Source organism: Mus caroli, unplaced genomic scaffold, assembly GCF_978045245.1.
Source record: "Mus caroli unplaced genomic scaffold, Mus_caroli_1 scaffold_15, whole genome shotgun sequence".
Lineage (NCBI taxonomy): Eukaryota > Metazoa > Chordata > Mammalia > Rodentia > Muridae > Mus > Mus caroli.
The window spans coordinates 25631716-25654444 of record NW_028227270.1 but is presented as its reverse complement, the minus strand read 5'-3'; the positions used below and the strand labels follow the sequence as shown (position 1 = coordinate 25654444).

The following is a 22729-nucleotide window of genomic DNA, read 5'->3' as shown; positions in this document are numbered from 1 at the left end:
TTAAATACCTCCGGAAAAAGAAAATACAACAGGAAAAAGAAAAACCAAGCCAAAGTCCATACAAAATAAATACTGCATGTCAGACTCCCCAAGTGTTAGGAAGGGGACAATATCTGCAATAAGCTCCCCGAGGACAAGCATGTACCCACCATGACAAGATGTTGATGGATGGTAGGAATGGCCGTAACAGTTGAGAGACTTTAGTTACAAATCACTTCTGCTTGCAAAAGGCCACTGTCTCCTTAAGGCATTCAAAGATTTGTTTAGTTTTCTTCCCAGCAAAGCAGAGGCTGGGCTGAGAAGGGCGCTCCTCCCCCTCAGTCATTGTGAAGAATAAAGAAAACAGTGTAACTGTGGCACAGAGAACAAACCCACACCTGGGTAGGCAGCAGCACATGCAGACAGACCCAGAGAAGTTAGAAAACACAGATGGGACCTGAAAATTTTTTTTTGCCTACCAAGAGAAATCCTATTCAGTGGGGATACACCCCAGAGTGGCAGGAAGCTCAGAGTGTAGACGTGGGAGTCCATAATTAGCGCAGCAGGACAGGGGCTCAGGGACCACTTTCTGTAGTAAAATACATACTCAGATATCCATGCACACACAGAGCAGAGACTTCCACCACCTGCAACCCAGGATGCTGAACATCTGCTCAAATCACTGCTTCCCTCTGGAGTAAAATCTGGCAAGAGCTCTAAGATCCCAAGCCAAAACATTAGACAGGCTACTCAAGGTGTCTAATTGCAAAGATTTTACACACCTCAAGGACAGGAAATACAGAGATGGGGAACAGAGAGCCGAGCTGTCCCAAAAGAAGCTTAGATGCACACAGGACATGAGAAGAACAGAATCACAACAATATCCAGTAAATTCACACCCACTGCACACCATGAAGGCAGTCAACACTTTCAGTGGGATGGAGTCCGGGGGGGTGGGCATGAAATGCCAAAAAGCAAACTTGGCAAGATGCTCCCTGGAAACAGCCAAGATTAGCTGATCAGAAGAATCACGTGTGATTCCACTAGCCAGAGTTAGATGCAGCATTGGGGGACCAGATCTCACAAATCTGGCAAAGCTCATCAAAACAAAAGAGTTTAAGACTAGTGAGAGAAGTGTCTGGTCCATCTGCAAGCTAGAGCAAGCTGAAGATGCTCTGGCACTAAAAGCCATCACTACCCTGACCATGTAAACAGCTAGATCTGAAACACTCTGTGAGAGACTGGAAATGGTATTCTTACCTTTTAAACACGAATGACTTATTTAGATGTTTCCCTGCATACTGAGATATAGAGAAATGAACCTAAAATGAACTAAAGTACGCTGGGATCGCCAAGTCAAAGTGGTATTGATGTGTGATAATTATTACTTAGCCTATAAATACATCCCATAATGCCTAATTAAAAAATAGTTAAAGCTGGGTCATGCATGAGGGCAAGCCTGGGAATGGAGGCAGGAGGATCTTGAACTTGAAGCCAGCTTGGACAATATAGTGAGATCTTGCTCATAAAAAAAATAAATAAATAAAAATTTAAAAAAAAATGAAGGAAGGAAGAGGGTGAAGGTGGGGGACAGGGAAGAAGGAGGGAAGGAACCCTGCGCTCGAGAAGGGAAGCTAGTGATTTGATTGGTTCTCATTCATTGCTGCTAACAACTCCACAAGCTTGGCTTGCCTTAATGATGGAAACAATAACCCGAGGCCTGAACTTGTTCATCCATGCTGCAGAGGTGCAGTAACTACAAGAGTCACCCACCCAGCTTTCTGTTCTTTTGCTGTTTGTGTAAAACCACAGGCCGAGAAGAAGGAAGCAAGCTGACGTCAGGCTACAAGCTCCTGGGACTTTTCTGTTCCATGCCTGTTCATCATCTTAGAAACAACAAATTATCATGATATTTGACCATATGGTCAGATTATATTCCAAATGTTCATTCCTAGGGCTGGAAAGTATGTCAAAGTTCAGGAAAACGTGCAACTGAAAGGCAAAATATAAAGATGAAGTCGTCTTTAAAACATAACTATGGAGGTGCTTTTTATGCTAAAAAAAAAGGTAGGAATTCGATTTAGTTTTCTATCTTTCATGGACTTTGGTACATGTTTTGCACAAGACTATTATAATAATTGAGAGTTAATTGGATGCTCCCATGAGCAAAAACTCTTAGAACTCTCATCTAGAGAATACAAAGCCCACACACGTTGTTCTCCAAGTTCTCTACAGAAGGAAAATGTTCCATACTTACGGTCATTTTCTTCTTGAATCTGGTTATTAATCATATCAATACAATTCTGAATTTCATTCCAGCTTAAGGTATCTTGCCCTTGGGATAATGCTTCTTGTTTAACAGAGAGTAGTGCGTCTGCATAACTGGAAGAGAAAACAGTAAAGCCTCAGCTCAGACTTCTCCCACTCCTCACGTCCTGCCTCTCAAGTGTTACCCAGGGACCAAGTGGAGATGCTGGAACCAGCCGGGCAAAAGTGAAGATCTTTCTAGAGAGACACTTTGTGTTTCTATTAGTTTCTTTTCTTTTTGTTTTTCCAAGACAGGGTTTCTCTGTATAGCCCTGGCTGTCCTGGAACTCACTTTGTAGACCAGGCTGGCCTCGAACTCAGAAATCCACCTGCCTCTGTCTCCCAAGTGCTGGGATTAAAGGCATGCGCCACCACGCCTGGAGACACTTTGTGTTTCTAAAGAGATACTTTGTGTCTCTCAGTCTATTAGAATGTTCAAATGATGGAAGCCAAAGAAAAGATACTTTGTGTCTCTCAGTCTATTAGAATGTTCAAATGATGGAAGCCAAAGAAAAGAGAATTTATTCTGGGAGAAGGAAAGTGTATCAGCCAGAAGGGGAACTTATCTCCTGGACAGAGACTACATACAGTTCTAACAATTTGTCAGACTACCTTACAGGATGAGAATCAAGCCAGACAATGATGGGTCACTCACTAGTGGGTGGAACCACAGCTTTTCTCAAACTGCTTACACATGCATATACTTGACTCTCTATTTAAACTCTGATCTTACTTCAAGACCCCTGTGATGGATGTGGGGATTTCCTGGATCTCTTTGTGGCTATAGTGATTAAGTTTTCTTTTCTGTTCTCCACTTTTAACTTGGATCTTTTAATTGACTTATTGAGTACAGATTGTCAGGCCTGACTTGGGACACAGGTTGCAACTCCCATTGTTCAAGAGCAATATCCTGAGGTTAGACAAAGAGTAGACAAGCGGGTAAAATTGTCTTGTACAGCCCTGTCAGCACATGTTAGACTGACTTTTATGGTGTAAGCATTTTTCTTTTTCCAAATGTATTTTATTCTGAAATTGTGTCTGCATGGGTCTTTGTGTGGACATGTGCCATGGAGGCCCTGGGCACTGGACTGCCTGGCAATCAGAGTGATAGGCAACTATGAACTGCTTAACATGGGTGCTGAGAACTGAATTGGGTCCTCTATGAGAACAGTATGCAGTCTGAACGCTAAGCATCTTTCCAGCTCCACTGTCGAAACATGGTTCAAGAATAAAGTTGTGTGAGGAGAATTCTGAGTGCTTGTGAGAAAACTCTTCAGAAACCAAGACAAACTGATTTCTTCAAACAACCAAAATTGTTCCTTCCAGGTATGGTGGATAAGAGTGAGTTTTAGATTATTAATTACAATTGGATATTGTTATTTGTTTCTATGCCTCCGTGGTAAAATGTTTTGACACGTGCAGACTGTCCTTGTGATTGTATACGCTTGCAATCACGAGACCTTTACTCAGGTGACCTCTCTTAACCCGCAGAGTATAAACTGTCTGATACTCGGAATAAAGTTGGCTCTTGCATGAGACTTTAGTCTGCCTCAGGTCCTGCCCCCCTCCAGAGCAGCAAACACCCCACTACTAGTGCTTTTTTATCCAAAGTATTTTTTTTATGTCTATGAAATATTCACTGTAATCAAAGCTCCTCACAACCCAATCTCCTATGTAATCCAAACAAAATTAAATCCTCAACTACACAAAATGACTTTCCTTTTCTCTTTCCTTCAAAATTCTGGAATTGAACCCAAATCCTTCAGTAGCCTAGGCAAGCATTCAGCCACTGAGTTAGAACCGAAAGCCTCTTTTATCTTTATGTTGAGATAGGTCTCACTGAGTTGCCTTGCTGGCTTCAAACTTGGTATGTAAGCCCAGGTAGCCTGTGACTTTACTCCTCCTGCCCAAAGTGCCTGAGTAGCTGAGATTAGCAGCTTATAATACCCACCAAGCCCACCAAGAGTTCAAAGCCATGAATATACACTTCCAATAGCCTTGATGGGCAACTCAAGACAGCTGTGATACACTTTCTCAGCATCACAATGCAGGAGTTAGAATAATCTCGATTCGTTTGTCACCTGTACATTTCTGATTAGTTTTTATTTTAAATCGAGGAAAATTTTACCGTCTACTACCATGAAACTCTCATATTTTTTTTAAGAGTCAATTTTACCAATGAAAATTATACAGTTAATGTGAAGCAGCTGGCCAAAAAAGAAAAAAGAAAATCAAGAATCTGTACTGTTTCATCTTTTGTTACCAAGGAAATAAAGAGCGGTCTCTTAGGTACACGATTCACCTGTGGCTTCTGTCTGTAGCCCCTGATGCCTGTGAGCAAAGGAAGCTAAAAAGAATACTGCAACAAGCCTAAGTGTGTTTCCCTGGAGGTGACAAAAGTCCCCAAAGTTCTTCATGCTTCCAGGTGACACTGAGGTGTCTGTTATGCAATGTAGCTTAAGAAGAAAAAAAGTTCTTCAAAACAGGAAGCAGTGATGACGAATGATGGACACCAATGGAGGCCAACCCAAAGTAGGCCAAAGTAGGCCGAAATGGGCCAAGGATTATGCTTGAGAATTTTGCCTCGCAAAGTCACAAAGAAGTTATGTTACTGACATCTAACAAGTAGCACAGATGAAACCAACAGCAGGGACTCCTGGAGAGCTGTACTGGCTAGCCTTCCTCAGAGACCAAGGCCATTCTTTAAGAATGTACGAAGCCTTTCGGGGCCTCTTGTGGACTTAAACATATAAGTGATGGCTCTGTAGGAATCCTTAAGGATTGGGATAGACAACACCCAGGATCCCTTTAGAAATGTGTACCAGTGAGCCAAAGAGAAGAGTTTTAGGAAGAAGCCCATAGGACTTCATAGTCCCCTCAAGTGAAGGCTCTTCAGTACAAAGTCATCGCTGCAGTGTGTGTGTGTGTGTATAATATATATATATATATATATATGCTTCAGCCTATATAATATATATAACTTATATATATATTATACATACATACCACACACACACATATATGTGTGTGTATATATAAGCATATATATATATATATATATATATATATATATATATATGCTTCAGCCAGGCCAGCACTAACAACACTGGGCCGGCTGGCCCCTCTGTTATATATCCCATAGAAGTCCAAAACCAGGATGCCACTTGGATATGGACCAGAGGGGCTCAACTATGCACTAAAATAAGACTGTTCTTTTTTGCTGTTATTGTTGTTAATGTTGGTAGTGGTGGTGGTAGTGGGGTGTGTGTGTGTAATTGTATAAATTATACATATATACACACATACTCACACAGATATGTGTAATATTTTCATATTGAAATAGTCCCATGTAGCCCGGGCTGGCCTCAAACTTGCTATATAGTCAAGGAGAATTCTGAACTCATCTTCTTGCCTCTGTGCCTTCATGTTGGAATCACAGGTATGTGCCACTATGCCAGGGTGACCCCTGTCCTTAAGTTATTATTATATCATGAACTTGGCTCATGCAGGCAATGTGGCTCTCGAATGGAGTGAGTCCCTTTCCTGAAGTGGTATTTGTAGCTGGGGGCAATTTTGATCAACAGAGTGGACGGCTGGAGTACTGGACGGGGGAAGTACTGTCAGTCAGAAGGCAGGTGGCCTGGTATGTTTGACAATTGCTTTGCTAAGAGTCACGGTTACATGTAAATCTCCAAGAAGCGAGCAGCTGTGTCTCATACTCCAGCATCAGGAGGGCTCAGAAGTTGGTTAGAGAAGTGTGACTGGCGACCTGAGGAGGAGAGGAAAGAGGTGGAGCTTCACCATGGACGCTGCTACTGCACAAAGGGAGAGACACTGCTATGAGGGTGGTCCCTGGAGAGGAAGCCTTTAGCTGAGGACTGGACACAGAGATCAGCTGGGCACAGAAGGTGCTGGCCAAGGGCAGAAGAAAACTTGACATCAGACAGATTTCTAAGCTTGGAGCAGTGTCTGCTGTGATTGACAGGAGCAGCGGAGGGAGGAGTCACTGCCTGAGAAATACATGCTGGGGGCTGTGTGAGAGCAAGGGGTTTTGTTCAAAGAGAACAGGAGGAGGGATTTCTTCAGGAAGACGCTTCTTTTCTGCCATTTTGTACATGCTCAAGTGACCTGTCACCATTTCCTCAGAATCTAAGAACTCTTTCAGTTTCCTTGGCAATTGTGTTTGATGCAGCTCTAGCTATCCATCTGGAGCCAGTTTAGAATCACTGGCTAAATTTTCATCAGGATCTGGGTAGACATCTCCCCCTGGTGGTCACAGCAATTCAGGGGTCACTCATCTCCTTTCCTTTTTCCTATCTGATCTCTCATTCCAGGGCTGAGTGCTTTGTATGTGTGCTAAGGCCCTGCCCTCAGAATCCAGAAGCAAAGAGAAAAAACAAACCTCTCATTTGTCTTTTAATTCCAGCCTTAGTACTCTCTGTAGATCCACTGAAGTCATCTGCCTGACTAGCAAATGCAGCTATCGGTGACCCGAAAATGAAAGTGCTTACAAGGCTCTTTTGGGCCAACAATCATTGGAGAGAGTTTGGGGCTCCACTTAAGGTCCATAACCTTAGAAGTTTCCTTGTCAATAGAATGGGTACATTGTATATATAGCTACTTCTAATTTTCCTAAAGAAGCTGGAAGAAAGGTGTATTTTTTCTTCTTTTTTAAAAATTTAATTTAATTTTTTTACTTAATTCACTTTACATCTCACTCACTGCCCACTCCTAGCCACCCCCTCCTACAATTCTTCTCTCCTCCACCCTCCCCCTCTCCTCTGAGCCGGTGGGCCCTCCTGGATATCCTCCCTCCCCACCTTGGCACTTTAAGTCTCTGGGAGACTAGGTGCTTCTCCCATTGAGGCCACACAAGGCAGCCCAGCTAGTAGAACATATTCCACATACAGGGGACAGCTTTTGGGATAGCCCTCCATGCCAGTTGCTCTGGATCCACTTGAAGACCAAGCTGCACATCTGCTACATATGTGTAGGGAGGCCTAGGTCCAGCCCATGTATGTTCTTTGGTTGGATGTTCAGACTCTGAGAGCCCCAAGGGTCCAGGTTAGTTGACTGTTAGTCTTCCTGTGGAGTTCCTATCCCTTTTGGGGCAACAATCCTTCCCCTATTCAGGAAGGTGTATTTTCTTTTTCCTTTCCTTTCTTTCTTTTTAAAAAATTACATATTTTATTTATTTACATTTCAAATGTTAACCCTTTTCCTGGTTTCCCCTCTGAAAATCCCCTATCCCCTCCCCTCTTCCCCTTGCTCACCAACCCACCCACTCCTGCTGGTCCTGGTATTCCTGTACACTGGGGCTTAGAGCCTTCACAGGACCAAGGGCTTCTCCTCCCATTGATGACTGACTAGGCCATCCTCTGCTACATATGCAGCTGGAGTCATGAGTCCCACCATGTGTACTCTTTGGTTGGTGTATTTTAACAGCTCCTCTAGGTATTAACTTGGAATAAAGTTAGTTGTTAATATAAGATGATAATTTTGTCTCTAGGAGAGGAGGATAAAGAAGCCTCCGTGGCAGAGCAGACCACTCTTGAGAAAATGCAAGCAGGACCTGTGGACTTTTCCACTTGGGGGGGGGGGGTGGGGGGACCTGCCAAACACTTTTTTTTCACCCTGAAAGAGCATCCGGGAAGTGCTCCTTACCGGTCCACGTGTGCCTCGTCCAGATTGTTGAAGCCAATGGTGGGGCTTCTGAGTTGGTTCTGCACAGCCACAAGGTCACTGCTCTCCAAGGCCTGGTTTAGCAGAGCAACAGCAGACAACATTTCCACGGCAATCAGGAGCTCCTCGTGGGCTAAGTAGTTCTGTTGGCAAACACAGGGTAGAGTGAGCTCCCGGCATCGCATGCACGACACAGATGTGCTTTGGACACGGGATGCATATGACAATGAGCATGCCCACCTGCTCTTCATTGGCTTTCAGGAAAGCCACGTAAATGGCTCCTAGGTTCCCTTAGATTATTGTTTTGGGGGTTGTGTTATCTATAACCTACAGTTACAATGTCACAAATATGTATCCCACCGCTGATCTCTACTCCCAGAGGTGCCGCCTGCCTTCCAGGCTCCATCCAACCTGACAATTAAGCCAGTAGTTAGACAAACCAGGCTGAAAGGTCCAGTTAAGATCTCAGTACAGTAAATGACTGGAAACCGGGTCCAGGAAAGGAGGGCTTTACCTAACTAAATGTTATAAACCTGGAAAAACAAATACGATCTTTAAGCTGAGGAAGGTGACTCTATCCCCCAAAGCTAATTTTGCTTTTATAAATTGGGTAGAAACTTTAAAATGTGCTATAAGGTTTAGATATTTGATGCAATTTAAGGTGAAACTAGTATTTTGGGGGGTGGGCGTAACACAAGGAAGTACCTCCAAATTTATATATTCATGAATCTATTTGGATTATTCATAAATGTGTTAGCTTTCAGAGCATCTTTTTCTTTCAGTACTTTCTTCCATTTGATCATTTTATATTTTAATCAGTTTCAAAAGGGATAGTTCTTTTGTTATATTGAAGGGAGGCAACTTTAAAAGATTTACTTTAAAAACTGAATACATAATGACGTATTCAGAATATTATGCATACAAAGTATATTTATATTAATGTATACATTATAGCTTTCTGGATCACCACAGAAAATCTTCAAACAAACTGATTTCAGCCTGATAATGCATGTTTTGTGTTTTATAGCAAACAAGAAAGTGTAGCAAGCAAAGGCGCATTTTATCTAAATGACACAGACTGACCATACATTTGCCACCTGATGCACTGTGACTGGCTACAAGGTTACAGCCGATGCCTAAGTACTTCCTCTCTCCCCTCTAATGCACTAGTCACCCCCATCCTGTAGGTTAAGACAAAAGGACGGGAAGGCAGGAAGAGAAGACTTGGCTGCTGTGTGGATGACACTGACTCATGGCAGAGCTAGACTTGAGTGTCTGAGCTTCAAATCTAGGAGAAGTGGAAGAGGAGAAAAAGGACAAGTATGGTGCTTTAAAAAAATCTGTTTTTTTTTTCCTTTTAGTATAAAGTATTTATTTCTAGGTAGAAAATGTGTGTTAAAGTGAGGGAGGTCTTGGAACATAAGAATAAACCAACAAATCCTCTAATCCAGGGACTGGAGAGATGGCTCAGCAGCTAAGAATTCTTTCTGCTCTTCTAGAGGTCCTGAGTTCAAATCTCAGAACTGCTAGGAAACTTATAACTGTGACTCTAGCTCCAGGTTAACACCTTAGACCTCTATAGGCACTCACAGACACACAGACACACACACACCTTTTAAAAATATACATTCTATAATCTAACCTTTTAGGCTATAATTGCTTGTTTCTAACCCACTAAGATTTATAGATGTTATTCACTATAATTGACTTTTGAAAAATTATATAATATGCACCATTCTCCAATACATACCAGTCTCTGGCTTTTGTTCCAACTAATGGGGACCTTTTGTGATGACCATTATTCATTAAATTTATTTACCTGCATTTATTTTGTGTGTGTGTGTGTGTATGTGTGTGCGCGCACGCACGTGCAAATGTCAGGATCAACTCGCGAGAGACAGTTTTCTCCCTCTACTGTGTAGGACCCAGAAATCAAGTTTAGGTTCTCAGGCTGGATGGCAACTGCCTTGTACTTATCAGGCTATCTCACAGGGCCTTATTATTTTCCTACCTTCCTTTACGCTGGTTGCATGGTATTCCAAGCACAGGAAAAATACCACAAATTAATTACTCTTCTATTAGTATCAGTCAACATGGAGCTAGATTCTTTTTTCTCAGTCTGATAGACACATCGGGAAACATCTCTATGGCTAAGCTTCCTGTTTCCTGTTCTTCAGGCTCAGTTGTCAGAATGCAACAGAATCATGAGCCTTTGAGACACACTGGGCACAATTTCACATACCAGCTTCTCTCCAGGTGCCAGCTGCTCCAATACTTATACCCACACCCGGGCAAATATCTGAGTAACCACCAATCTAATTTTACACACACACGCAAGCACACACACTCATTTTCATTCACAAACATTTATATGAAAATGACTATTAATACTTTTAACATACTAAGGATTATAATTTTACAAAATTTAAAAGCCATGCTGCTAATGTTCCTAGCAGCAGATTTCTAGAAATACTGATTTAAAGCACATTTCAATACAGTCAAAATTATTCCACATTATTTTTAATCTCTGTGTGGGCCTGTATGTGAATATGCGTCTGCAAGCGCTCTTCCCTTGGAGGCCTGAGGCATCGGGTCTCTCTGAAGCTAGAATCCAGGCAGTTATGAGCTGGGTGCTTAGAATAGATCTTGGGTCCCTGCAAGAGCAGCAGGAATTCTGAGTCCCTTCTCAGCCCAAACACATACACAGAGAAAATAGCAATAGCCTGTTCTCATATGTGTCTGTGCACACTACCCCTGAATTTCCTATGTATGCCCTCAGCATTTTCCTCTTGGACTAAAAGCAAGAGTTAAAGGGAAACTGAACGCTGGGGCTGGCACCAGGGACCACTGTGGCTGGGTCTGTGTAACAGCTGGAGATGCTGTATCCCAGACCCTGACTCCCTGCTTCTCTCAACAGCCTTCCTTCTTGCTGGGACTTGGTATGAGCATACACACAGCTGTGCCTCACCGATGTGTTCTGTTTCTGGAGGTTGAAGAGTTCATTTTGATACATAACAGCAGCAAAGGGATAGACAGCTGGCAGCTGGGCTTCCGGTTTCTTCAGTGCAAGCAGTGTGTTCTCTGGGTCACCTTCCTGAAGGACAGCATTGATGTGGTCCACAGCAGCCAGCCCTAGGGGTAGGGGGACATACTAAATAAGAATATATGCTTTCCTCTGTGGCCAGCCCCTCTTCCCAAGGTCCTGATGCAAGGCAGTCAATTCCCACAAATTCTGAAAAGCTGCGGGTGACAGTGGGTAGTTTTGCAAGTCAGTTCAGTGATTCAAGTCACTCAAATGCCTGAGGTAGTTCAGAAGAGAACAGAAGTACCAAGAGACCTTGAGTTTGGATCATTGCTGCTAGTGTGACATCCCTACAAAAGTCTTGTGTGTGTGTGTATGATGCATGTGTTGTGTGGATGTGTGCCAGTGTGTGGGCACAATGTGGAACTCAGAGGACAACCTCGGATATCAGTCTTCACGTTCTCTCATGGTTGAGATAGGGCCTCTTTAGTCATTAACTGCCACTCACTCCTGGCTGACCCAGAGGCTTCTGGGGCTTTGCCTGTCTTTCTGCCCCTCACCTCCCCATAGGAACAGTGGGTTTGTAGATGTGTGCCATCTCATCTTATACATGGGTTCTGGGGATTTGAACTCAAGTCTTCACATGTCTGAGGCAAGCATTTTACCCACGAGGCCATCTCTTTGCTCCACCACACCCCCAAAACTTTTCTTTCAGGAATAGCTCTTTTCTCACCTCACCCCTAATGCTGGCAAAGTCCTTGTGTTCTGTGTGTCTCATTGGTAGGTAAAGCTGGAACACAGCGTTCTGTATGTTTACTCTATGCTGCCTCACAGTACAGGCAATCATTAAGGTACATGAAGACCAGGAACAAGCCTTGTCCTGATGCCATAACCTCTCAGTGGATCTGTACGTGGTAAGCCCACAGCGGAATTTGATACCCTGCTGCCCTACTATGCGAAACAACCCTAAGTGCCTAATCCCTCCATCAGTTATAACATTCAGGTTACAAAGAGCTTCAGCACGGGGTGGGGTGTGGGGGGCTTGGAATGATGGCACATCAGCAGAGTTTCAGAACACAGAAGCCCAATTGCTGACCCAACAGGGGAATAAAAAATGAGCTGTCCCTGTTCAATAGAAAACCTGACAGAGCCTACAAGATTTGCCGTCTAAGGAAGGCATCTGGGTACCGGGGCTAACAGACATGCGCTAGTCTATCTTCCTAATGGTGGCCCTTTTTGACAGGAAGACAGTTTATCTCCTAAAGAGCTTCCCGGGAACTTTCTACTGAAAACTATCACTTAACAGCAGGAAACATGACTAATGGAACCCTTCAGGTCACCCCTACCCCACAAATTTACACTACTCTCAGCACAAAGGATCCAGAGAGCCCAAACATTTTTCTTTTATTCTTAGAACTCACTTGGCTAAAGCAAGAATTCCAAAAAGGCAGGCGTGCGATTGCGCTATGTCCTGCTTCAGTAGGATTCCAAAGTCTTCCAGCTGCACGTGGGATTACCTGGGGTTACTCGGGCAGGATTTCTCTTCACCTCTGAGAGCTTCTTAGATGCAGGTTTGTAATATTGGGTAGTAAATAATTTTATAAAGATATTCCAGAAAGTTATCTCCTTTGAGTGCCCTTAGAACTACATTTCCTTGGGGCTGGAGAGGTGGCTCAGGGCTTAGGAGCCTTTGCTGTTCTTTGTTTCCAGAATTCATATGGGGGCTAACAACCACCTAAAATACCAGTTCCAGGGGAGCTATTGTGTTTTGATCTCTGTGAACACCAGATATGCCGTGTGGTATATGCACATACACACAGGAAAACATTTAGAAATCAATAAAATCTAAATTATAAAAAAGAAATCCTATTTTTTTCTGGAGTATTTTTTCCCAAACCCACCAAAATTGTCTTATTTGCATTCTGCATTTAATAAAACTCCCAGTCCTAATGTGGTCAGAACACACCACATGGAAGGCCTGAGACAAACTTGGAAGCAAATGACTGCAGTGCAAACACAACTGAAGTCTCTGAGGAGGGGGCCGCTGACCTATGCACCAAAGCATCTACCAAGGCCCTGAACCGGCCACTATGATTGTAACTGCCTCAGTATTGATGTAGTAACCTTCAAGGCTGGGAGGAGCCTGGAGACAGTCGATACTTTACTTGCAGATTTTAAAGTTTATGAACAGCCCACGGTCACACCCTTGACTACACAACTTTCACTGGACTACACCACTGGACTTTCACAACCACTGGACTACAACCTTTCCAGAGATGAAAATTTCAGAAGACCAAAGCTACCAAACGAGACAGCACCCTTACCAATTTTAGCTGGTGCTGATGGTACAAATCACCCGATATTTTTTAAATGAAAATGAAAATATAGCTGATTTGGTAAAATCTGTGGTCAGAAAGTTAGGTCATTGGATATCAAGTAGTTATTTATAGAGAATTTTATTAAACACAGAAAAGAGAAGGCTGGTTAAGTTATAAACATTTCCATCTACAGGACCATATCTCCTCTTGAAGTTTGTGGAGCTCAGATGGCTCATTGGCAGTATTAATTTCTTCCTGCAATTCATTTCTGCCAAGGATAATGAAAATCTCAACCTTCACAAGTAGAAGGAAGAAAGCCCCGAGGCTGGGCTTCGTATATCACCACCCACATATTCACGGTTTCTTTTTCAATCGTAGAATTCACTTGGCAAGAGAAATAATTCCAGAAAGGAAGGCTCGAGATTGTGATATGTCTTGAAGCCTTCCAGCTTCAGAATACTAAACAGGTAACAAAAGAACATGAGCAAGCACCCTAAATTTGTAAGACATCGACATAAAGACAAGAGCAGTGGATCTTATGCATTTTGTGGGGAAGCTAAATTCTCAAGCTCAGTGTCTGTTGGACACTGACATGGAAATCTGCATTGGTATCCTTCGCCCCTGGAGGACGAAGCCTCTCCAACAACTTAGGAGCGAACCTCCCAGTCAGTCCTGCAGGTGTGTATTTGGTTGAGTGTTCAAAGCAATAAGGAACATCCCCAACCCATCTAGGCAGTGACATAGAAGGCAACTTCCAGACTGCTCTGGATGGCAGACAATCCAATTTTAAACTCAGCAGAAGTTCATGTGATCTGTTAAATGGGTCCAGTGGTCTTTCATGTATTAAGAGTTTGGGGGAAATATGGGCTATGTATATTAATACAGAGAGAATAAATATCAGATAGAATTGCTTACTGCCTCTTCTGATATTCAGATAAAGATAACTTTGACTAGAGGGAGGGGAAGTCTAATGACTGATGGATCTAAATTCACACCTGATCCTCTTTAACTACCTGAGTTTCCTGGTTTGGTTTGGTTTTGTTTACAGTCTGTTCCAGTTAGCTTTAACTCTCAAGTTGAATCAGCCTAGCGTTACCTAAGAAGGGACTCTCATTTGAAGCAATGCTCAGATCACATTGTACTGTGAGCCTGACTACCGGAGACTCTTGATTACTAAGGATATAGGAGGAGGGTTCAGCCCCTGTCAGGTGGTCCTGTTTCAGAAAGCGAGCTAAGCTTTCTAAGTACAAGCCTGCACTTGAGCTAGCAAGCAGAACTTCTCCATGCCTCTACTTCTAGTGTTGGCTAGCTAGTCTTATGTCAGTTTGACACACAAACAATTAGAGTTATCTGAAAAGAGGGAACCTCAATTGAGAAAATGTCCCTAAGATCCAGCTGTAAGACATTTTCTTAATTAGCAATTTAGGGGGGAGTTTCCAGCCCATTGTGGGTGGCACCATCCCTAGGCTGATGGTCCTGGGTTCCATAAGACAGCAGGCTGAGCAAGCCGGACGAAGCAAGCCAGTAAGCAATACCCCTCCACAGCCTTTGCATCAGCTTCCACCTTCAGGTTCCTGCCCTGCTTGAGTTCTTGTCTTGATCCTGACTTCCTTCAATGAACAGCAATATGGAAGTGTAAGTCAAATAAACAGTTTCCCACCCAGCTTGCTTTTTGGTCATGGTGTTCTGGTGCAGCCATAAAAATCCTGACAAGGTAGATTCCCACTTTGACTCCCCTTGGTGATGAACTGTGACCTGTAAGGATGAGTCAAATATATTCTTTCCTCCTAGAAGTTGCATTTGGTCAAAGCGTTTTACCACCGAGCAGAAAAGAAACTAGAACACAAGTCACCCAACTGAATAGGGTGTAGAGGAATTGAGCTATGTAACCGCCACACAGGTTCAGGAGCATAGACCCAAACTTGCTATCATGCCACTTCATTTTGCCCCCGTAGTAGTCTCATTCAGTTGCAGTAAAGCTATATAAGCTGGGGGAGGGCAGAGAGAAAAAAAGAAACAGAAAAGAGAGAGAGAGAGAGAGACCCTATAAACTAAAGCCTGTGAATGAATAAAAACCAGAACTGTTAGTAATACCATATCTTGTACAATTTCACTGGGACACAATCACACAACCAAGAGCAAGGGACCACTTTCATTACATTGTAATCTTTTGCTAAACAACAGTGTCAGTTCTACGAGGGACAGATCCAAAATGACGCACACCACAGGAAGTCGGGAAAGAAGCAGTTTCTAGATACTTTAACAGGTTGTGTATGGACCAGCAACAATACTCAGTGAGGAAGACTCATTGGGAAACCGTGGGATATCATGTCACAACGACAAGAAGCGTTAATGGACTTCTCATTACATAAGGCAGTTTTGTAAGTTACGAGGGGGGAGTTTTGCAGATTGTGGCAAAGAGAGCATACACCATATAGAAATATCTCTTCCCAACAGGTACTTCTCACTTACTGTTGACGGTACTGATGTTGCTTTGAATTTCTGCCTGCGTCAGCAGCTCCTCATACGCATCTCTCTCTTCCTCTGAAATACAGCTGTTCTGCAAAACAAAATCTTCACTGATCCCCTGAGCCTCAGTTTCCAAAGCAGGAAACTCAAAAGATAAAGGGGGCTTTGCTCCTTTTCACTCCTCAGTAATCAACACAAACACCTGTGGGACATCTGCTCCATGCAGGGCTCTGCAGGGAGCAACAGGAAGTACAAAGACCAACAGCTTGGCTGGCTGATCTGTGGACAAGGCTAAGGGTCTAGCAGGGAACAATGGGAAGGGATCAGTCAATATGGCCATGTTTACAGAGGCAAAATGGGGAAATACTGAAAATTTCATTTGAGTCTGTCTAATAACATTAAAAATCAGAGATAACAAATGTGCATTGAAGAGATTACAGTCTAGTTAGAGGAATACAGTCAAACTCGTTTGGAAAGAAACATTTAAACCGTGGTAACAGCTGAGGCAAACCTGGAGGAGGAGTGGAGGAGAGATCAGCAATGGGCTGACGGCAGGTGGGTTTGGTTAAAAGAAAATAAAGTCAACAAGCTGAGTCTGCACGTTTTTATTAGACAGAAGATGGTCTGTGCATTGTAGAGAACACCAACCAAAGGCCAGGCTAAACACTCGGACTTTAGTTTGTTTGTTTGTTTTGTTTTCTTGTACTTCATTTCATTTTGAGACAGGGAACTCAATCTGTAGACCAGGCTAGTTTTGATTTCATAGAGGTCAGCCTGTCTTTCTCTTCTAAGTTCTGAAATTCAAGGTGTGCACCATCACACCGGGCCCTGTCCTTAAGTAGGAAAGAGACAAGCAGGACAGGTTTTTAGTGAGGTGATGTTGGATCTGAATTAAACACGAATTCTTCCACCTTATCTTCGGAGAGGGGTTAGGTTGGAGGATGACAGGAAACCAGAGAGACCCAGGTGGAAGCGGGGCTACTGGAGTCCTGTGGAGATCTTGGAGGCCAGCTGTGAGACTGAGAGGCAGTGGATTCAAGTTGGTAAGAAAAGGCCGCAGAATCCAGCTCGGAGCAGGAGAGGGGGCAATCTAGACAAGGTGGCACTCCCTTCAAACCAGGAGCCAGAGCACAGAACAGTGCAGGGTGGGCGAGTGGAAACAATGATTCTTCTGCTGTGGTTGGTATAAGGCAGGGATGCAGAGTTCAAACTCTGTGGGGGGTGGACAGGATGACATGGGAGGGGCTCACTTAGAGCTACGAGCTCATTCCTTCAGCAAGTGGATGGCTCAGTGGAGGAAGAACAGAAAAAGACCAAGGTGAGAATTCCAACAGAATGAGGAAGAAGGAAGAGACTCCAAGGTCAATGCTGAGAACTGTAACATCCAAGACTTCCACCAGGCAGGGAACAGAGCCTCTCGGGGTAGGTGGGCCACTGACATGCTGAAAGCCACCAGGCAGGGAAAGGTCATCAAAGAAGTAATGGAGCTCAGAGCTCAATGAGGGAAGCGTTGGTGTGGAATACAAGTTTTAGTGTGGACGAAGCTGTCAACCAAGACGGTCCAAGAAAGACCTGAAGCCACTGTCTCTAAGTCTATAACATGATATTCATTCTTTTAGTGCCCATCATGAAAGAATATATTATGTTACTTAATTTAGGGTCTTCTAACTCTTCAATCCCACCCAAATCAAGAAAGACCACAGCCAGTTGATTTACAAATCATCTTGGTCAACATTAGTAACAGCTTTTCGTGTTAGAAGCTCAGAGCCATATCATTACTACATGGATCACCCAGACTTCAACTAAGTACCTTCAGTTTTGCACTTTCCTCTTTTTTCTTTTTGGCTTCCCACAGTTCTTTCTGGTACTCCTGTGAGAGGCTGTCGTCCACACAAGTTAACACTGCGTTGGGGTTTCTTAGTGTTATAATGGTCTGCTTGGCCACTCCCTTTTCAATAGCCTCATTAATGGCTATGACTGCAGCGTGTACTGAAAGGGAAAGAGAAAGGACACTTCTTTTTAATCAGCAAAAGACGTTGACAACATTGATACCCCATGAATTGAAGCAGTCTGTCTTCTTTAGGAAGACAGAGGAAGTAAAAGGTGTGAGGAGAAAGCGCAGTTGATAAAGTGCTTGCTCGATTCTTGGCATTATGTAAGAAGTCAGACATGGGACATGTGCTTAGAATTCCAACCCTGGGGAAGTGGACACAGGTGGGTCCCTGGGGTTAGCTGGCTCAGCTAACCTAGCCTACTTATCTAGCCTCAGGTCCCAATGAAAGGCCCTGTCACTAATAACACTGTGGACAGCTCCTAAGGAACAACTGGCTTATATATGCAATGCACTCATGTGTGTATGCACATCTATACACAGAGCACAGCAAGAAAAGAGACCTTGGATAAATCGTGGAGCATCTGCCAATCTCTGCAAGCTTGCCTGTCCTCGGTCTCCATCCCAGCATCTGTGAAGTAATTCCCATTTGTTCAGGCAGTGAGATCGACCAGATGTTAAGCCATGCACTAGGGCACAGAGTCAGCCCTTGCTTCCCGAACAGGGCAACACAGCCCAACACAACAAGTGGGCTCTAAAAGATAGCTATAATTTAACTTGCAATATTGAAAGAATCACAGCAGAATATACCCTGCCACAGCAAGTAGAGAAAATGTTTTATGGAGCAAAAATTACATCTGATATCTCTACTTTTCACATCGCACACATGCAAGTTTAAAGTCCAAAGTCAATTATTCCGCTATGTTCAAACAAATACCCTTGAGTAACGCTAAGAACAAAAGCATCAGTGGTCTTGGTGTTGAGTGTGCTCCTACAAATGTGGTGAGCATTCCTGAAACTTGCTGGACTTTCTGCAAGAAACATGGCGGTCCCCAGCCTCATGAGGAGACACTGTAGAAGATGGGCAAAGTGGCATCAGATGGCTGTATGGGCAAACTAAGCCTAGTCTGCTCCAACAGGTTAAAATTGTGCTGAGGCTGGAGCCCGTAAGCCCACCTGCAGATCTTAGCGGATGCTACCTAGAAGATATGTAGGTGTTTTAAACTTGGAAGTGATAAAAGAAAGGACCAAGTGACCCAGTTCTAGCAGATTTTGTTATGAAGACAGTAAAATCATGAAGCTATTTATATTCATTTCATTTGGTCATAGTCAGTTTGGGGGCGGCGGGGGGGGGGGGGGGCGTGAGTAAACCAGAATCAGAATCATCACCACCACCACCACCATCACCACCACCACCATCACCACCATCACCACCACCACCACCATCACCACCATCACCACCACCACCATCACCACCACCATCACCACCACCACCACCACCATCACCACCATCACCACCACCACCACCATCACCACCACCACAACCACCACCACCACCATCACCACCACCTCCACCATCACCACCACCACCACCACCACCATCACCACCACCACCACCATCACCACCATCACCACTACCACCATCACCACCACCATCACCACCACCACCACCACCACCACCACCATCACCACCACCACCACCATCACCACCACCACCACCATCAACAACCACAACAAAACCCAAAAGAAGCAAAACCATTAGGGTTTTAAAAGTATCTTCTAAGTATCCTGTTTTATGTCATTAAAATCAGCAAATGTATATGGGTAAGTCGCAGGCCAGTGGCAAGCATGGATATGAGGTCAGCTTACGTGCAGCTTCGTCCACAGACAGTTCATTGGCCAGAATGCCACCGATTTTGCTGAAAGCCGGCATCTGGATCCCGTACTTCTCCAGTTCTTTCCTCATATTACTGATCTCCTCCTCTGAAAGGATAACAGAAAACAAAAATCAAAAGAAGCCCCCCAGAAGTGTAGGCAGGAAGGGGACCCTCTTTCTCAGGAAGGTGGACCCATTTTCAAACAATCTGCTTGAGCCTTTCATGCCATAAACCTGGAGGAAGGGATCCAGGTAGGTACAAATGAGATAGGCCAGTATGGCGACTATTGCTCACCGTCACTTTGTTAGACTCTGGAATCACCTGGGGGCTGGGCTGTGAGAAATGCTCTTGATTACATCAGTCTAGGAGGGAAGACCCACTCACTGTGCATAGCACCATTCTGACAGAGACCCTAAATCGTATAAATAAATGAAGGGAACTGGGCAATACCATGTGCTCACCCATCTCCTCTCTGACTGTGGCCACATGTGACCACCTTCTTCATTCTCCTGATGCCCTGACTACACCACCATGGTAGACTGACTGAACCATGTGCCATGAGCTAAAATAAACCCTTTCTCCTGAGTTACTCTCATCAGGGTATCTTCTCACAGCCCCAGGAAGGAAACCAAGATGGCAGGCTTTCCCTTGCTGGTATAGAGCAGTGGTTCTCGACTTGTGGGTTACAACCCAGTTGAAGGTCAAACTTATCAGATATCCCGGCTATCAAATATTTACATTAAGGTTCATAACAATAGTGAAATTACAGTTATAAAGTAGCAATGAAAAGGATTTTCTGGTTGGGGGTCAGCCCAGCATGAAGAACTGTATTATAATGGGTCCTAGCATTAGGAAAGTTGGGAACGACTGCTCTAGAGGAAGGAGGGAACCAGCAAATTCAAAGGGAAGAGGCATCTGTCTGCTTTCTCATCACTGGATTGCAGAGGAGATGAAGACAGAGAGGACAAAGGAAGTACCTGTGAAATCCACTTTTCCCAGCAAATCCTGGATCTGGGGCGCAATCCCCAGTTTAAACAGATACAAACTGAAAGACAAAATGTAAAGCCATCAGAGACCTTAGTACCCTAAGTCCTACAGTGTACATACAAGTAAACAATGCTTTCAATTGAGAAGGCTCTAAGAGAGCTCTCCTAGCCTAAAGAGCCTCACAAAGTTCCACAACCCCAGGCAGGCATCACCAGAGCCAACTCTAGACAATGTCCCAAAGACTGGTGTTCTGCAGCCCAGAACAGGGGGTCTCTATCCTGGGATCAACACCCCTCCGTCATTCATGTGTAAGAAGAATAAAACCACAGCTAGTGGGCTGGAGAGATGGCTCAGTGGAATAGAGCACTGGCTGTTCTTCTAGAGGACCAGGGTTTGATGCCCTGCATCCACTGGGCAGCTTACAATCATCTGTAACTCCAGCCCCAAGGAATATGCTGGCCTTCTGGCCTCCAGAATCCCTGCATGCATTTGGTCCACAGAGATACGGAGACAAAACACTCACACATAAAATTAAAATAACAAAAGACAGCTAATACAAAAGAGCAGGCATTAGATACAATTTCTATGATTCTCATTTGTCTGAAAGAATTTTTGATATTCACCTAAACATCTGTTTCATATATCTGAACCAATAGACCAATAAAATTATCATGGATGGTATGACATTAAAAAGCCAGCTATGGTGTACACATATTGCTGAGTAGAAGACACAGACTACATTGTACATGTTTAAAAGTAAATCGTTTAGGTAATTTATGATGGCACCCACTAGACTACCCATATCCTGACAAAAGGTGTGGAAGCTGGCATGTGAATTCTATCAAAGAGACTTGAGTACATACTGCCTCCACTCAATTCTGGTCCCAGCTGGTTTCTGTTGCACATTTCTACCTGTGGTCTCCCTTCCCCCATCTGCTTGAACCTGCTTGCTCAAGGGTGGAGCTTCCTGCTCATTCGTCCTGCCACGCCTACTGCTGGACCCTGCCTTTGCTGTTTGGAGGCACACACGTGTTCATCCTGCTACTGGACCCCGAGATTGTTTGGCGGGAAATCGGGTTCCCTCCCCCTTCCTTTATAACTGAGTGTCTGGAAATAGTAAAATTGAGCTTTGATCAGAATCTTGTCTTAGCTTCATTCCCTTCTCTCATCGCCTAGCCCCTCTTCTCTTCCAGGTTTCCAAAATGCCTTTCCAGGCTAGAACCCAGGCTGTGATCTGCTGGCCGGACACAACACTACCAACCTTTTTCGACCTTTAATTCAGGGCATCATTCAAAAGAAAGCCTGCTTTCACTTTCTTATTCGTTTGGTAGGTTTAAAATTCATGAAACTTTAATTAGAAGTAAAAAAAAAATTACATCAGAATATACATGCGAAAATGATCTGAGAGTGATTTTGATGACTTGAACATTTTAATATGAATACTCCCAACGCTGTGTTAGATGGATCTGAGCAGTTTATAAAATCCAATAACTTTCAAATAAAGGAATTAAGATAAAGCATTCTCAAAGGTAATGAAAGTTCTTAGATATATGATTAGTCGACATAAGCAGCTTGCACTGGAACTGATTTCTGTGATTATAATTTCCACAACGTATCTATATCAATATATGTCAGCAGCTAAAAATGAAACATCGATGGTTAAAATATTACATAGAAAATCACCTCCCATCTAGAGGTACAGTCAGGGACACCTACAGAACCACCCACCCAAGTGGGTGAAGTCAGGGACAACTACAGAACCAGCTGGACAAAGACTGAGAACAGGAGATCGAAAACTAGCTGAGACAACAGAGTGGGACCCCACCATGGAAAAAGGAAAGAGAGAGGAGAGGACAGGAATGGATGGAAAGAAGAAAGGGAGGGAAAGACAGAAGAGAGGAAGGAAGGAGCTAAGGGAATTATCTTATCATTCAGAATTAAAAATTAAATTTTTCATAAAATTCTGTTTGGTATAGCTTTTCTACTTATCTATACTACAAACTTAACATATTTTTCTAGAATATGGACATATATACTTTAACTTACTAATTCTAAGCATTTAGATGGTCACTAATAATATATATCTATATATCTATATCTATCTATATCTATATATATGGCTTCACACACACACACACACACGCACACACACACACACACACACACACACATACACACATGTAGACACATATCTCTGTAGATACATGTTAAATAAAATTCCAAGGTAGAAAAGGTAAAAACAGAACAAAATCTTTCA

General features: G+C 43.5%; 1 protein-coding gene across 1 annotated transcript in view; it reads right to left on the bottom strand.

The window, feature by feature from the left end:
• Positions 1-22729, bottom strand: part of Iqgap2 (IQ motif containing GTPase activating protein 2) — a 259461-nt gene that overhangs the window by 85368 nt on the left and 151364 nt on the right. Inside the window, exons 6-12 of the mRNA XM_021180833.3 lie at positions 20463-20530; positions 19478-19591; positions 17588-17766; positions 15781-15868; positions 10937-11100; positions 7951-8111; positions 2237-2361 (exon numbers count right to left, since the gene is read on the bottom strand). Of these exons, the coding sequence (XP_021036492.1) occupies positions 2237-2361; positions 7951-8111; positions 10937-11100; positions 15781-15868; positions 17588-17766; positions 19478-19591; positions 20463-20530 (899 nt within the window). The remainder of the gene's footprint in view (positions 1-2236; positions 2362-7950; positions 8112-10936; positions 11101-15780; positions 15869-17587; positions 17767-19477; positions 19592-20462; positions 20531-22729) is intronic.